Source organism: Palaemon carinicauda, chromosome 33, assembly GCF_036898095.1.
Source record: "Palaemon carinicauda isolate YSFRI2023 chromosome 33, ASM3689809v2, whole genome shotgun sequence".
Lineage (NCBI taxonomy): Eukaryota > Metazoa > Arthropoda > Malacostraca > Decapoda > Palaemonidae > Palaemon > Palaemon carinicauda.
The window spans coordinates 82,536,251-82,553,838 of NC_090757.1; the positions used below are offsets into that span (position 1 = coordinate 82,536,251).

General features: G+C 36.2%; 1 protein-coding gene across 2 annotated transcripts in view; it reads left to right on the top strand.

Annotated features, from left to right (window-relative positions):
- The first annotated feature begins 1,201 nt into the window (after window positions 1-1,201).
- LOC137626001 (uncharacterized) overlaps window positions 1,202-17,588 on the top strand; it is a 77,164-nt gene continuing 60,777 nt past the window's right edge. For both annotated transcript variants that reach the window (XM_068357089.1, XM_068357086.1), the window contains exon 1: window positions 1,202-1,819. Coding sequence is in view for 1 of the 2 variants with exons in the window: in XM_068357086.1 (XP_068213187.1) it covers window positions 1,806-1,819 (14 nt within the window). In the remaining variant the exon portion in view is untranslated. The remainder of the gene's footprint in view (window positions 1,820-17,588) is intronic.

Below are 17,588 nucleotides of genomic sequence, written 5' to 3' on the forward strand. Positions count from 1 at the left end.
TCACTTACCCTAACAACATATTGTAGTAAATGAACACCTAAGTGATGTATTGTTAACAAGTTTCCACCTTTTACCCTAAGCTTTCGAAAGGTCACGACTTTGCTGGATTCTCAGAGCCTTCCTACCACATTCACGTCTCCAAACAAGGCCCTTAAAATGCTAATCCCTAAAACCATCTTCTCCTTAAGTTGCAGGTCCACGTTTTTTTTCTATATTATCTTTATTCGTCTCATGATTTTTTATCTTAATGGGCCTCTCTCTCTCTCTCTCTCTCTCTCTCTCTCTCTCTCTCTCTCTCTCTTAACATTGTCATGTGATATTGTCATTGTTGATATAGAATAATGTTGATTTAATCTAAAGATTTTCTAATTAAGATAACATCCATTACAAGAGCAATATCCAAATGGATAGGCTTTTTTCCATTTGAGTTTTAGTATAAAACAAACGAACCTTTAGCCTAAGATTGAAGCTCAGTTTAAAACAATGTAGATTAAATATCTACTAATACTCGATGATTAAAAGATAATAATAATAATAATAATAATAATAATAATAATAATAATAATAATAATAATAATAATAATAATAATAATAATAATAATAATAATAATTTGTTACGTTCAGTACTGGATTAGAGCTATTAAAGAAATGTTTTACAAATGAAAATACATTTCCTAACGTCAGTTGGGATATCATATCTTAAGCTCTACGTACACTAATCAAGAAGTCTCTCTCTGAATCCCCTCATATAAGAACACATTACACAGCATAGCAGCAATGCGTTCATCAAGCCCTTGAAAAGAAGTAGGATTTTCTCGCGAACATCCCGGGCCTGAGTCCCAAGCTGGAATGAGGGGATGCTGATTGGATGGTTGGGGAGCTGCCATATGTCGTCACGCGAGTCATCCTCACAAACCCACACACCGTTTTTCATCTGCGAGGAAATGCAGTGCCTCAGAAGGAAGAATTTGCAATCGATGAGGCAGTTGGGCATTCTTAGAAATCGAGGAAATACCCACTCACAAGGACGTAATATAAGCTAGTTTTCGTGGGTATCCCCGTTAGGTGTGAACTGAGCGAGTGTATGGCATCATCATACCCACTCTCGTAGACTCTTGTGGCTGGCTGCTGCTGCTGCTGCTCAGAGAGAGAGAGAGAGAGAGAGAGAGAGAGAGAGGAGAGAGAGAGAGAGAGTATATTCCGCGCGAGCGATACCTCCAAGCCGTATTTCGTCGTTGTAAGTCAAAGTGAGCGGACGTGTTTTGCTTTCCTCCCGAGGTCTATCTTGTGCCCCAAGACATTTCATTCACGACGCCGCTTGGAGTTACTATCATCTACTGCTGCATCGTCAGTGTGTTCAATCCTGATGCCTTATGACACATGTACGAGAAGTTCTAACCAGTGTGATTTTGGAAACGCTAAATTTTGGTTTCTTTTTATTTTGTTAAACAACTGAAAGTTATAAATTAAAAGAAACCTGCTTCTCCCAAGCAAGTGGCGGAAGGCGATTGTGGATAATTTATGAAGTGGTCTTTTAATTGATAAAAATCATAACAACACATCAATGTATAATTAAAAAAAAAAAAAAATTAGCGCCGTGTTTTTACTGACCGATGGAAGTGGACTGCTTGAGTAGCTGCCGACAAAAAGTACAGTGAAAGCATGAAGTTATTAGTCCCTAAGTGTGTTCATCGTTTCTGTTCTGAGTTTAATCTTGATCGCTGCAAATATAAAACTAGTGTCACTTCTCTCGAGGTCAGACCTGCACCACATTTACCAGCTAAATGTGGCGGCTTGTGGAATAAATGATCTATATTAGGTGAGTATCTAAAGTGAACGTGTCCCTTGTGGGGTCTGTTAATTATTTTGATTACATAAACTAGTTACTTTTGACTGGAACAATCTACTGCAAAGGAGTTGCAGAATTCGATGGTCATGAGTTTTCCTTTAATATCTTTAAATCTTCCTCATCCAGTTTCAAGATACAATTGAGGTGACATATCTAATTATTATTTGATAGCTATAACAAGGAATAATAGGAAAAACAATAGTTAACTTTATCAAGAAAAATTATGGAGCTGATAAAAGAAATTGAATTCGTCAACAGTCGAGTAACAGAATATTCATCGCAACCAGAAAATAGTCTGCATGGTGCCATCTGACACCACTTGGACACATTTTCCTCCCCAGACGTGTTGACTACGAAACTAAATCTCCCTCTATTCTTCACATCATTAAATCAATCTTATATAAGACTTTCTGAGGTCATGTTGATATCGACACGTCGCTCATGTTAACACGTACTGTAGGCAAAATGGTGAGATGGCCAATCTTGTTTCATTATCAGTCATTATATACATACTTATATATATACACACACACAGATATATATATATATATATATATATATGTATATATATATATATATATATACATATACATATATATATATATATATATCGAATTGAGTACGCGTACACGTATGCTACATTTGTTGATCAATAAATCCATAAGCAACTATTTCCCAAAGAAATTTAAGTATTCACTAATAGCTGTAAGAACAGCTACTTTCTGTGACACATTATCTTTGTGTGAACCCGTGCAAATGGATACAAATGTGCTACCTTCGTAGAACCAGCCGTTCAAAAGCTCAAAGTAACCCCTGAAGTGATCTCTGCGTCCACAATCAAGTCATAGACAAAATATGCATCCTTATGAATATCGTTGTATGCATTGGTATATGAACTACACGTGGATGGATGAACACCTTTATATAAAGCAAGACCTTCAACAACCTCCAAACTCTTCTTAAAATAGTCTGTTTCCACAATTAAGATGCGAATCTTATCTTATATCATGTAACAGTGTGTCAGAAAACATAGATGTATAAATATACCGAAACCTTCAAAAACCTAAAAGAACAGTAAATGTCTATTATCCGGGTGATATAATACAGTAATATGCGCAAAGACGAGTAGAGAGTTAATTGTGATGGTGACAACGAACCAAAAATCAAGGAAAATACTGATAATAAAACCCTTGGCCCGATCTGAAAAAAAAGAAAGAAAAAAAAAAGAAAAAAAAGATGAATATCAAGACTTGCTTGGAATTTGCATTTCTGCGCCAAACCTCTTTCACCTAAAAAAGCAGCTTGATTGTCGTGTCTTCGGGCTTGCATGCTGCCCGATTTCTTGGTAACTTCCAACAGAACTAGAAAATCTGGAAATGAAGATGCCATGAAAATCAAAGGAGCTTCTGTGTAGGTATGTGTGTGGGGTATTTATGTATACACGTGTTTGTTATGTAAACTTGACGAAACAGCTTTTAGATGTACACAGCCAGAAAGATGATGAAGAGAGATGAACGTTTAGGTTATTATTTTACGTAATATGCGAATAAGATTAAGAAAATCAACAAGTGCGTAAATGAAATTAAACTAGGAGAGTAGCGTTTCAAGAAGCTTTACGGCAAAAGAGAAAACAACTTTATCTACTGATACAAGTTGATAAGTAGTCTGTCTGATAAGATTAGTAAAAAGGGTTCAAAATGTGAATTATTAATTTCTTGATATAATTTCCGTCCCAAACACGTCACTTCCACGTAGCCTATGCATAGACATAAAAGCACACTTTTTCTTTTCATTCAGAACTACAAAACCAATATGATTCTAATTCCTTTGTGGTCGAAATATGGGAAAATGTTGTGTAACAAAAACAAGTTAAAATTCTTATATATATTTTACTGACGCTGAGTTGATAATCTTTAGCCTAGATGCGACGTCAGCCAACAAAGTCACTTGTTTTGATTATTCACATTTCCCTTAGCGAGGGATTGGAAGCTTTGGATTCGTCCGCATTCCATCCTATTTGTATTTATGTAAATGATGTTACCGCTCTTGCTTATGCTTTCTTTAGCTAAGTGATATTACAATAGTTCGATGATTTCTATGAATTCATCGATCTTGGTGTGTTGACGTTCATTAGGATTTTAGCGCAATCAGGAAATTTACCATAAAGTCAAACAAATATATCAAAACTACGAAATTTAGTAGAATATTTCAGTGCCAAAGATACGTATGAAGCGCCAAGGAGGTCATGACAGATAACATTTTTATATGATGCCAATAATTATCTTAAATTCCATGTCCATTTTTTACAAGTTTCTTGTTTGCATCGGTATCGGTGATCTTGGTTGTTGTGACGTTAGTTTAAATTATTAAGATCCTCCCTTATTGTTTGTGGTAGCGCTGCGACAACAGCATCCTGCACTAAAAGCCATCCATCAGTTTTTGATAACAGAGCCAAGTCATAATGGATGGGACTTAACAGCTTGTTTTATAATGCGATTACTTTCAAAGCAATGTCGTGAAGAGGAGAATCATTACATATTTACTGTAAAAATCTTAACAGGATTATTCTCGAATGTAAATTATTCTCGGACTATAAAATACATCCGAATACGATATATATATATATATATATATATATATATATTTATATATATGGTGTTTTGGGGACATTCATTCAGTGATTTACTTATTCAGTGTTTCCGTAACTAATGATTTATCAAAGTATTTAAATCATTATTTGATAACAACTAGCTCCTAAAGAAGCAACAATTGATTGCTATTCCAAATTTCACCACTCCTGTTTAATGTATTTACTGAAAGGCCTCAATTTTCTTGTCCTGAATGAAGCTTGTAAATTTTTCGTATAAATAACCAGTCGCTGATGCAACTACCAATAAATTAATTTAAAAAGTAACATCAAAAGATATATATCATATATAAACTATAAAAAGGCTTTGTAAGCCTGTTCAGCATAAAAGCTTTTGCTGTAAGTTGGAACTTTTGAAGTTATAATACTGATTCAACTAGCGCCTAAAAATTACAAGGGCCAAGTTTCCCGTGTGAAAATGTTACTTTGCGGAGAACACCAGATTTTATTTCCTATTCACAGTAGTAGTCCAGTCATTGGCCAGGTAAGTTTAAAATTAGTTTGATTTCAAGCTTATTATTAAGCATTCTCTGTCTTGCGTACTCAGCACTATTTCAAATTAACTTTTCACCAAAATCTTTGGTTTCTTCAACCACGACTATATGTTACTCACCACATCCCGTGTCCATTTCCAATATTCTCTCTGTCACTTCTCATTTTACTGTCGTCATCATCAAGGGAAAGATCGGAAACCCCGATGATTTATTTCAACTGCACTCAAAAATGTATTCATGTATTTGATTATATTGCGCAACAAATTTACCTTTGATTTATTTTTACCAAGTAAACTGATGGTCACTTTGTTAATGGCAATATTACGTCGGCAACGAGGAATTTCCAAAGGTATTTGGCGCTCCCAAACAAAGTACGAGTCTCCTGTACCCATGAGTGGGGATTTCAGGCGGACGCCAGCAAGCTTGGAATGCAAAAATTCAAATATTTATGATTATCAAACTGTACAGTAATCTACAATTGCAAATTTAATTCGTTCATTTGCATAAATACGTTCTTTTGCTCATATCGATGACTAAATTCCAAAATAAACTAATTATTAATTAGTTCAGTGGAATGTAAAATGCTGATACAGCAAAACTACAACTTTCTAGAAGAACGGGTGACATGCCAACATATGGCTCCGCAATGACTAAGTGGGCGCATTATTCACAATTTCACCGATACTTTTCAGCAAGCCAAACGAAAGTCAAACCAAGAAATGTTTACATAAGAAATATATTACTAAACGTTAAGAGACGAAAGTGAAAAAAAAGTGTATCTCAGGTAACGTCTCATAGAATTATAAAAAAAAAAACTCCGTTAAAGTAATTACGATTAGCTTCTTGGTCTGTTTTTTTCCTTGGTTCTTCAATAATTCAGGTTAGGCTTCGTTAGGTCTTTTGGGGATGATTAGTTACTTAACCTTTCCTTAAAGGAATCGTTAGAATTTTTTTTTATATATATAAATATGAATGATTACATCCACAAGAATGAGCACAACGAAAGTGGGTGTTTAATGAAGATACATTCTGTTTTTTTTTTTAACTTGAAATGTGCAGTTTGATGTTTATTCTGTATCAAATCACATTTTAACAATATGTCTGAGAGAGAGAGAGAGAGAGAGAGAGAGAGAGAGAGAGAGAGAGAGAATATATATATATATATATATATATGTGTGTGTGTGTGTGTGTGTGTGTGTATGCCTTTCCATTTAATGTGTGAAACGTATCCCTATAACAAGTTAGTAAAAACCAACTGAATCCACAATTTTGTGTATTTATCCCAGTCTTGATAAAAAGCAAATTATCCTACATTTTCAAAATAAAGAGAAAATATACAGTATCGCCTAAATTGTATACCGGTTCCGATTTAAGAAGGCTCATCTGACGCGCCGAACTCGATGTTTCCATAAATGACGTTATGTATAAAGATTTGGGGATAGAGGGAGAAGAGAGATGAGCGGGTGGGAAGGGGTTAAGCTAAACCTAGGAGGGAGCTAAACAGGCAGGTAAGAGGAAGCGGGGGAGGAGGGGAAGGCAAAGGCAAGAAAGAGCAAAGTAATAGGGAGGTTAGGAAAGACGGAGAAAGACTCTCGGTAGATGAATGGGAGTGGGGGGGGGGGGGGTGAGTTTAATGGTTGCCACAGCGCCATTGGCGCCCAAAGGTAAACGAAAACTCGTAGACCGTGTCAATGGACAGAGTCAATAGCCAACAGGTATAAGGTTTATAATACTGTACACAAATTAGAGAAGATAAAAAGATCTTGACTTGACAAGTCGCCTACTCGTAAAAACACAATATGATGAAGGTTGGGCCTGATTCAGGAAGATACATAGTGAGAAATACTTAGCATGAATATCTTACTTTGCAGAAGAAAAGAATTGAAGTGGGTAAAGAAAACTGATTTCGTATCATTGTTAACAGGTGTCAATTGCTTTGTTCACACATGAAGAAATGTCTGCATTTCATAAGAATACAAAACTATTCCTGTATTCTTGATACTTCCAAGGGGCGGGAGAAAGGAAAGAGATTTCTTGCACTCATCGCTGTAGAGGGAAAAGACATTGGTGGGTACACAGCATGAGATGCTGATGCAGGTGCATATCTAAAAAATATGGCAACCAAAGCTATTAATGAGAGAGAGAGAGAGAGAGAGAGAGAGAGAGAGAGAGAGAGAGAGCAACTCCTATGAGAGTACGAACATAGGTTTTTGCTAATGACCAGTCATAAAGGATCGGAAGATGACCACTACAAGGGAACTAAGCGTCCATTATGCAGGTATTGCAAGAAGCAATAGATAGTTGATGACTGGCCTGGCATATCACACTGCAATAGCCTCGCATGCACTTACGCACTCATGTGTTAGCTAATTCAAGATCTTCCCACTTTCGTGCTCAGTACTTCCAGTTACTGTCATTAGGTTATTTTACCGAGACATACCAATGATTGGGTAAAGTATGGATGATCATAGAATCATAATTGATTTGCTGGGAGATTAATTTATATTTCTGCACAATGTATAGCAAAATTTATCAGGATAGCTATATAAGAATTGCCCAATGAGCAGGAGCTTGTGCTGGTACAAAGCCAACTGAAACCTTCAGGATAAAATAGAAGTTCGCCTCCCCTGAAATCAGTCTTTAAGATCGGACAAGCACGCGCATCGTAAGGCTGTCCATTAATCAGATAAGGCGATAAGAAACAGTAAAACATGACGCCGATCAACTGCGACTTTCAGCTCTATAAGTAACTGCTACTGCGCTCAACTTGAGAATTATTTATTTCGTCTCAGGTCAAATGAGGCAGGCAGCCATGTTTTGTCTAAAATGGAACCTCACCAAACTCGGGAACGCGGGCCAAGCTTTACCTCAAGAACAACAATTCTAAAAAGATTTCTTGAGAGAGAGAGAGAGAGAGAGAGAGAGAGAGAGAGAGAGAGAGAGAGGGGGGGGGATGCCTTTTCCTCAAGTGGAAGGCTAATCTCACAAATACATCTCAGAAGCTTTATATTGAATTAAAAGGTAAACTCACTCTTAACGAAGTAACATTAAGCTGTCGTTTTTGTGCGTTGATATTTGCACTTTTGAGGTCGTAGGAAATTGACAGATGATTATGTTTCATTTTTGCATGTATGAGTACATGAACTTAAGCGTTCTTTATCCTTCTGATAACGATTGCCAGTTATGATCGTGTATCCAGGAAAAATATTTGAGAGTTGTTATATTTACAGTTCCTCCTACAGAACTTTCATATGTTATTTGAAACCCGCTACTTGGTTTAAATCATCATCGTCATCTTAAGCCTATTGACGCAAAGTGCCTCAGATAGATTTCGTCAGTCGTCTCTAGAGTTTTTAAAGCAGTTCTTCTCCATTCATCATCTCCTACTTCACGCTTCATATTCCTCAGCCATGTAGGCCTGGGTCTTCCAACTCTTCTAGTGCCTTGTGGAACCCAGTTGAAAGTTTGGTGAACTAATCTCTTTTGGGGAGTGCGAAGAGCATGCTTAAACCATCTCCATCTACTCTTCACCATGATCTTATCCACATATGGCACTTGAGTAATCTCTCTTGTATGATATGCTTTTTTCAATCTTTCATTAAACTTCAATTCTTAAATATTCTTAAATATTTAAATGATATTACATCATTATTCCTTTCTCCTTTCAATGATATTTCATCTTTTATTACATATTCCATTCTTATCGTCTCTGACTTTCATCTATTTATCTTAAGCTCAACCTCATGTGATATTCCATGCAGTCTGGTAAGTAAGCTTTGCAAGTCCTACGATGTTTTTCTAATAAGACAGCGTCGTCAGCATACTCTAGGACCGCTAATTTCCTGTTACCAATCCAGTCCAATCTTTATTCTGCCATCTCCAACTGTTCTATGCATTACAAAATCTATGAGGAAAATAAACAACATAGGTGATAACACATTCCCTTGGAGTACTCCACTGTTCACTGGAAATTCATTTGATTGAACTCCATTAATATTTGCACTTGCTATGTTCATGAACAGATTTAGGCTAATCAAATTTACATTTTTAAAGGGAACTACATAATAACGCAGGACTGTCAGTGCATACAATATATATATATATATATATATATATATACTGATTCGACCGTTATTGTTACTGTTGATAAAACACCGCCTCTCTCTCTCTCTCTCTCTCTCTCTCTCTCTCTCAACTGGTGGCATAAAAATCGTCCACTTTTGAATAGAGGCCTGATGTAATTATAACAACAGTGAGTTTCTAGACTGAACACAACCAAATCGCCGACGATATAAGCGAAAGTCTTAACAGATGTAAAAGAAAATATGCCAAAGAAGGCGTTAACGATCAGGAAGGCCTATGTGCGTATGTGTGTTTGTTGTGGATGTAAGACATGATTAGTAGTATCATTAGGCCATCCGCCCCGATATGAGAGAGAGAGAGAGAGAGAGAGAGAGAGAGAGAGAGTTGTAAAAAGGATGCAAATAAAATAGACTTTTTTAAGCAAATCATTGATAGGATGTGATAAACGTCAAATACAAGAATAACTTTCATTCTACTCTAATTCATATATAAGTGAATATTAGGACCATCTCAAATCCAAAATATTACAACAACACTAATGATAATAATAGTAAAGCTCCAATAATAGTACTTTTGATCATCGTGTTTTAATCAATCATTCATGATTTTCCTGCGATTTCATCCTTGATAAACCTTACATATAAAGCGAAGAATAAATCACGGCAATAGAGGTACTATATTTTCTTGCCATCATCACCACCAGGCAAACATAATTACAAAGAATACACTTATTTTCTCATATGATACAAATATTTTCTCTACTAACCCATGAACTTGTTATACTGAATACTATGGAATCTGGAGTTGTTTACGATAATGATAATTAGGATATTAGTGATAGTATTAATGCACGATATTTTATACACATCATGTACTCTAGAGAGTACTATGAACCTATTTCTGACGGATTTAAGAAAAAAACATTGAAGCTTTTTTTATGATTAATCACCTTATTTTGACTGAAACGACGCCCGCCTCTGCTTGCCGGATTTCATCGTCCTTGTTCCGGATAAATCATCTTAACGCATCTGCTATAAGACACCGATCGTGTTACAATAACATTTCATCTTGAATTGATAACTGCTTGTTTCTCCGCGATCGTCAACGGCGAGAGTTCAAAATTAAGGTCAAGCAAATACTCTCTGAGGGCAATTGAAAACTTTTGAGCCATGAAATCAGATGATGGCATTAAGGATGAGATCAAATGGCTACTCTTTAAACCTACAAAAATGTATAAAGAACAGGAAAATTACGAAACTGCATTTATATCATAAACATGCAAAATGTACAACTGCATACGGAAATCCCTAAGAAATTGATTGTAATTGTGGTTCAAGAAAACAGAGAGCGAACGATACATTTTCAGATAGTGAAACGTGTTTGCGTCTGCTGTGGTGAGGCCATTAAACCCCCCCCCCCCCAAAAAAAAAAAAAAAAAAAAAAAAAAAACATACAATTATGTTCATGAGTTCAAGAAAATTATCTGAAGAGAAAATGAATCCTTCTAAATTGTATTTGTAAAATAGCCTTAGGCAATGTAACCAGAATTTCTGGAGACCGATTCGTAAAATGTCCAAGAATGAAGAGAGTTAATGGTAACACTGATAAAGCATTCATTTTCCTTCGGTTTCATTGATTAACAATAAAATGTCAACTATGCTTTATAACGTTGAAGAAAACATCTCTTACACACGGGTGCCATTTTAATACCTTACATTTGAGTTAATCAAACCTACCATAATTATGAAGCTTGTGAAGCGCTCCTGTTGACTGAAATTGTATGCTGCTTACTGCCAAGCATCCAAATCTATGTATACTCTCTTTTCAGGAATAACTTGCAAGGTACGCAAGTTTCTTTATTATTCCTTTCATTGTAAAAAATTATATTTTTGGTGAAGCTTCTAATTTTTGGGGTTATGTGTCTTGTGTTCTTTCAAATTTTACAAAGCATCATATATAGTATGTCATTAGAGAATGTTACTTTTACGATCATATAAGCGTTTAATATATTAAATATGAATCTACACTCCACAGGGGTAGAACCTCACAACCATCTATCTATACCGCAGCTTAAAATCTCGTTCACCTATTTGATAATACGAGTTGGACATTCCTTCTGATTAATGGGACATAATATGTTCTAATCCACTGTTAATATTTAATACTTGATTGTTGGAAAGTCTCTCTCTCTCTCTCTCTCTCTCTCTCTCTCTCTCTCTCTCTCTCTTCTGACTGATCAACATTCTTCATCGTCTCTAAATGTTATTTTCTATTTCCTGGAAGGTATAAGATAATATAGTTTTTCATTGCGAGATAAAACATTCACTTTTTCTGTCTGACAACTGAGAGAGAGAGAGAGAGAGAGAGAGAGAGAGAGAGAGAGAGAGATTTGTTGAATGAATTATTACTGCTTACAGCCTACTTAACCTTTTCAGGAGACACGGGCATTTTGAAGAGGAATGCAAATACTGATGATGCCATTAGTTACAGCAAAACTGAAGCCAATGAGGAACGTTTCTCACGTTATATTTTCATGAATCTCTCAGAAGTTTATAGTTAAAGCTTCAAATTAGAAAATAGACTACTTGGATTTAAACTGATGACATACGGTTTCAACAAATACTGAAATCATTTTCCAATGATTGAAGTCATATGACTTTCCACTAAAGTCGTTTGGCAATCTGAAGTTATATTAAGTTATTATGACCATTTAGCACACACATGCTGAGGCTGTGTGTTTCTGTTGTTTAACCAATCAGTTGCAAAGGTCGAACTTGACTTTGGCGCCATGTTTGTCCCTGTCTTTTCACAATCAACAAGATGAAGATTCGGAGCCCTGCCCTGTTGGGGGTACAGACCAAGTTGAGCATGGCAGCCAGCCACCTAACACCATAATTATCAACCCTGGACTTGTTGAGTTGCTGGCATTTTATCAGGGATGCTGAAATATGTGAGGTTATTCTTTAAACTCTCCTACTGGGCTAAGCAAAAAGATAAATGATATATATATATATATATATATATACACATATATATATATATATATATATATATATATACAGAGAGAGAGAGAGAGAGAGAGAGAGAGAGAGAGAGAGAGAGAGAATGATTTTACTTGGAGAAAAATGTTGAGGCTAAAAGAATTTTTATTTAGTTCTTACTGCAAATTCTCATTACACAAAAAATGTACAGAAAATGTATGTTACACGCATGTTTCACCGCCTTCCTTTTGCCTACTTTCCGGATACATTAAGATGGATATAACTGACAGCAAAGGTCAATTATAACAAAAGAGACGCTGAATTAATTTAAGTTTTCTACCACCAAGAGGAAATGATGGCAAATCAGGTTGAAGGTACCGTTGACAATATGGCCCCTTAGTGGAACGTGTGAATAACTGTAAAAAAGTAATAATATGGGCTTAGCAATATTTCAACTAATTGTATCCAGTTTAAAAGAAAAAAAATAAGAAGGCATCGTTAAAAATAAATAACAAAACCTGATTAGTCCTCTGGACGTCCTTGGCACAGCCACCACCTAAGCGCCAATCTAATACCGGCTTTTTACTAATAATTACTTTTTATCCACCTCATTATATGCAGCCAATCAGTTGAAGTAGGGTACTTAGTAATACTTTACTCTTTAATAATGCACTAACTCTCATAATCATACTACAATTATTCTCTCACACACACATACATACACATACGCACACACACAGACACACACACACACACACACACACATATATATATATATATATATATGTGTGTGTGTGTGTGTGTGTGTGTGTGTGTGTGTGTGTAGTATATGAATAATTACATGAAAGGATATTGCCATGAATTTGAAATATTTTTCCTGAAAATGCCACGAAGATTCAACGTCTTTACAGAATATGAAACAAAAACCCGGTTCCTCTCTCACTTGAAACAATCATCAGCTTAGCCTCATCTCCTTCGTCACCCCGCTGGGTTCATCCTCACCCGTGGCCTCGACACCACAGATTGCCCATCCATTCCCCTACCAAAGTCAGTCTTCGAACGGCTGTCTGTTTATTGGTCATCTGTTTCCAATAGATTCTTTCTCACTCAACTCTTATATCCTCACCATTGCCTATGATATAAGGAGGGTGTTTTTTTACCTAATAGTAACCATTTTTATCTTATATTATGATACCTATTATAGACGTTAATCTTAGTTAAAATGTTTACTTAACAAGATATGCAAACAGTCTTTCCATTGACCTCTATCGTTGATTCTTGGATGTAAACTTATAAGTCTACTAAATTCCTTACCACTGCTCTTGGTAATAATCTCTTCCCTTCAGGTAGTTCTGGCCATCCTTTGCATTCAGATCTTGCCTAACTAATCAATGCACATTGTGGAACTAGAGATATTAACAGTCATGAGCTTTTTCCAAATTTAACCGAATGGTGGAATTATCTTCCTGATAATGTAGTTGAATCGGTGGTACTTAATAAGTTAAACTTAGAAAACCCTTGATTTTAGTATTCTGAGAAAATAATTTCGTATTATTATTATTATTATTATTATTATTATTATTATTATTATTATTATTATTATTATTATTATTTTATCATAAATATATCATTTATTTACTTTGTTATTTTTCTTTTACATTTTATTCTTTAAGTTTCTATTCATTATCCGTGATGTGATGATAAAATTGATGATAATAATAATATTACTGTAACAATAAACAATAATTATAACATTGAAGTACCCAGCCTCGGTCATCAATTATCAAATAATCACTTCCTCCTATTGTTCCTCTCTTCTTCTCACTTAAAGAAATGCTGGCTTCCTCCTCCTCTTCCTCCGCCTCAATCCCTTTCACTAATCCCTAAAAGTTGTCTTAAAACTCCCACCCAGCTCTTAATCCTCTTCCGTGACTCATCGTCAGCTTTTCAATTTTCCTGTTTTTCTTCACTGATCACTTTAAACGACGAGAGGCCCATTAATGCCAGCCGGCTTCCTAAATCCCTGGAGATAGTTAACCGTTTCTCCATTCCGATCCCTGTGTTGTCTTTTCTTTCACTGTCAGCTTGCTCTTCTAACGATATTCAGCTCTCTCTCTCTCTCTCTCTCTCTCTCTCTCTCTCTCTCTCTCTCTCTCTCTCTCTCTCTCTCTCTCTCTCTCTCAAAACGCAGTTTCAACGGTATTGTCGATTGAAAATGATTAAAGGTCCAACATTTTAATCATATGGTGGCTTTTCTATTTGCTTTGTCTCATTGACTTAGCAATGCATTCATTACTCAATATAATCTATACTCTACGAACATAAAGGTACACAATTAAACCCCTTGGACATAGATGTTATGGGGGGGGGGGTTATGTTTTTCATAATGCCTAAATGCAACAAAAAAATGTCTTGTTGACATCTTATTACCGAGTACTGTATCTTACGTTTCTCACAAATCACCTCTTTAATCGTGAAAAGAGTTGGTAATCAATTTACACCGAAGAAACTCCTGCTAAAACTGTCCTTACCGTAATAGGTTCACTTTATTTCTCACGCAGTACGTAATTTAAGTGATAAATGATTATTAGGATTCCCCACAAGTAGATATTTCTAACGCTCTAGAGAAAGTGTTTCAGACTAAATAAGAAACCAAAGTCTAATTAGGAGTAGTTGACAGCAAAGGATTGAAGTCACTTGCTCCCGTTTCCACCAAACCTTTTCCTAAAAAGACTCCTATAAAACTCTAATTAGGGCCTGGGCCTTCTTGAAGGCTCGTCGATACTCCCCAGATGACAAAAGAGGTTCTTGTGGTTAAGGACAATGAAGGAAAACTTCAAGACACTTTAGGTAGTAGGTTGGCCAGGGCACCAGCCACCCGTTGAGATACTACCGATAGAGAGTTATGGGGGTCCTTTGACTGGCCAAGCAGTACTTCATTGGATCCTTCTCGCTGGTTACGGTTCACTTTTCCTTTGCCTACACATACACTGAATAGTCTGGCCTATTCATTACAGATTCTCCTTTGTCCTCATAAACCTGACAACACTGAGATTACCAAACAATTCTTCTTCACCCAAGGGGTTAACTACTGCACTGTAATTGTTCAGTGGCTACTTTCCTCTTGGTAAGGGTAGAAGAGACTTCAGCTATGGTAAGCAGCTCTTCTAAGAGAAGGATACTACAAAATCAAACTATTGTTCTCTACTCTTGGGTAGTGCCATAGCCTCTGTACCATGGTCTTCCATTGTCTGGGGTTAAGAGTTCTCTTGCTTGAGGGTACACTCGGACACACTATTCTATTAATTTCTCCTCTTCTTGTTTTGTTAAAGTTTTTATAGTTTATATAGGAAATATTTATTTTAATGTTAGTTCTTACAATATTTTATTTTTCCTTGTTTTCTCTCCTCACTGGGCTATTTTCCCTGTTGGGGCCCCTGGGCTTATAGCATCTTGTTTTTCCAACTAGGTCTTTCCTGTAGACGGGTACTCTTAGACTGAAAGCCATAGCCCCCAAATAGTTTGGAGGTAAAGTAGGAAAGGTCTTGTTCCTGCCCTGACGCAGTGCTGTAACACTACTCCTAATGAACCGAGAAATATTGCTGACTTACGATCAAAGCTAAACTGGATCACAAAGAATGTTCGTCATTGAAGTATGACTTTCCCAAGCATTGTATATCACTTCTTTTCTTGTCGAAACTTTCCAGGTATTGCTATTTCATATTTCATGCAAAATCTCAGGCTTCCGGGTTATGGTAGTAGGCCATACCCTTTCTGTAAGGAAAAGTAAACCTTTTGTTAACCAGTCGTGGGAAGGAAAGGAGAAGGTGGAACAACTTTGCTTCCTCAATTTCGTAGTATTCCGGTCCCCAACCCCACCTTGGTGCATGACCCCCGCCCGACGTCAAATACTTCCTTAGGTCTCCCTGAACTCCTCTCCAGCTTTCATTCCCACAGGAAATCAGTCGGCAGACCGCCAGGTCCACGGAGACCGTAGGAACCACCGGTAGAAACCACCTTCTTGACCCCAAGACCGACTCTAATGTGGAAGGTCCGTACACTCAAAGTCCTTTAGTCAAGGTGGCTAAGACACTAGAGAATGAAAAAGGGAAGTTAAGCGAATACCGACCTTGTGGAATGCGATTGATGGCAACATACGCACGATGATATTTTTTTTATGGTTTAATGGTACATTGGTATTAAGACTTTGGTATTGTGTACCTTTCAATAGAATAGAAAAATGAAAAAAAACAATGCTTTGACATTAAAATCTCTAGATTCAACGGTGGAGAAAATAAATTACCCAACTCAATGAATTATCTATTTTGAGCTATTGGTGTGGAGTATGAAAAATACAAATATAGAAAGTCATCAGAACTGACATTTCCATTATATGATCTCTAAGGATTTATTAGCATTAAGGCAGTACGTCCTTATTCTGAGAGAGAAAGGCGAGCGTAAGGGTCATAATATCTCAACGCCTCGAGTGGATGAAATGACGGATGTGGTACCGCGGAGGTAGAGCATCAAGGGAAAAGGTAGAAGAAAAAAGGAAAAAGAACTGCTTGTAAGCACCTCGTACCCGGCCCTTCTCTCCTTCGTTGACCGCACCTCAATTCAAAAAGTCAGGCTACGGTAACACCTTGTCACTAACTTACAATACAGGTGACTTCTAGGGTACTTGGAAGTATTTTGAAGTGCGCTCGTCCTAAACAGGCCTACAGAAAGCTTTGCCCGTAATTCCTTACGAACAGCAGGCATAACGTTTCAGCTAAAGAAGAAAAATAGTTTGGCCAAGACTTGACTTTGGAGTTTTGTTACAAATCATATATAAATATAATCAAACTCTTATTCTAGTGACAAATAAAACTGGGTGAAATAATACAGATTATATCTAGCCAAACTATCTAGTCAGATGGTCCAATCTTCTGTGAAATTAAGCGTTATATATGAAGAGGAACGGAGTGAAAAAAACTGGTTTAAATCAGAATCTCAGAGTAGGACACAGTTGTTATAAAATCTATTTTGGACAATAGGTAGCGGAGGCCAAGATCTAGAAACAAGTCAGTATATTATAAACTTTTCTTGAATTGGGACTGGCAAGGTATTTCAAAATAAAAGTGTAAAGGGAAAAAAATACTAGATTAAATACTGGTAATACTTGTTACAACTATTTGATTTGTTTTGGCAAATTTGCATTTACTTTCTTGGTAATGTTTTTCAGAGTTGTCTTCGTTCTTAGGAAAAACAATCATACATCCAAATTGAAAACTATAGGTCAGTCAACTAATATCTCTCCATTTTCTTTCATGTAGGTGTATTTCTGACGATACGTAAGCATACATATGAACCTGTATATGGGTATATATACATACATACACACACACACACACCCACACACACACACACACACACACACACATATATATATATATATATATATATATTTATTTATATGTGTGTGTATTATACATACATACATACATACATATCAATAAACCTTGAATAATGTTGTCTTGTGTAAAACAAATATC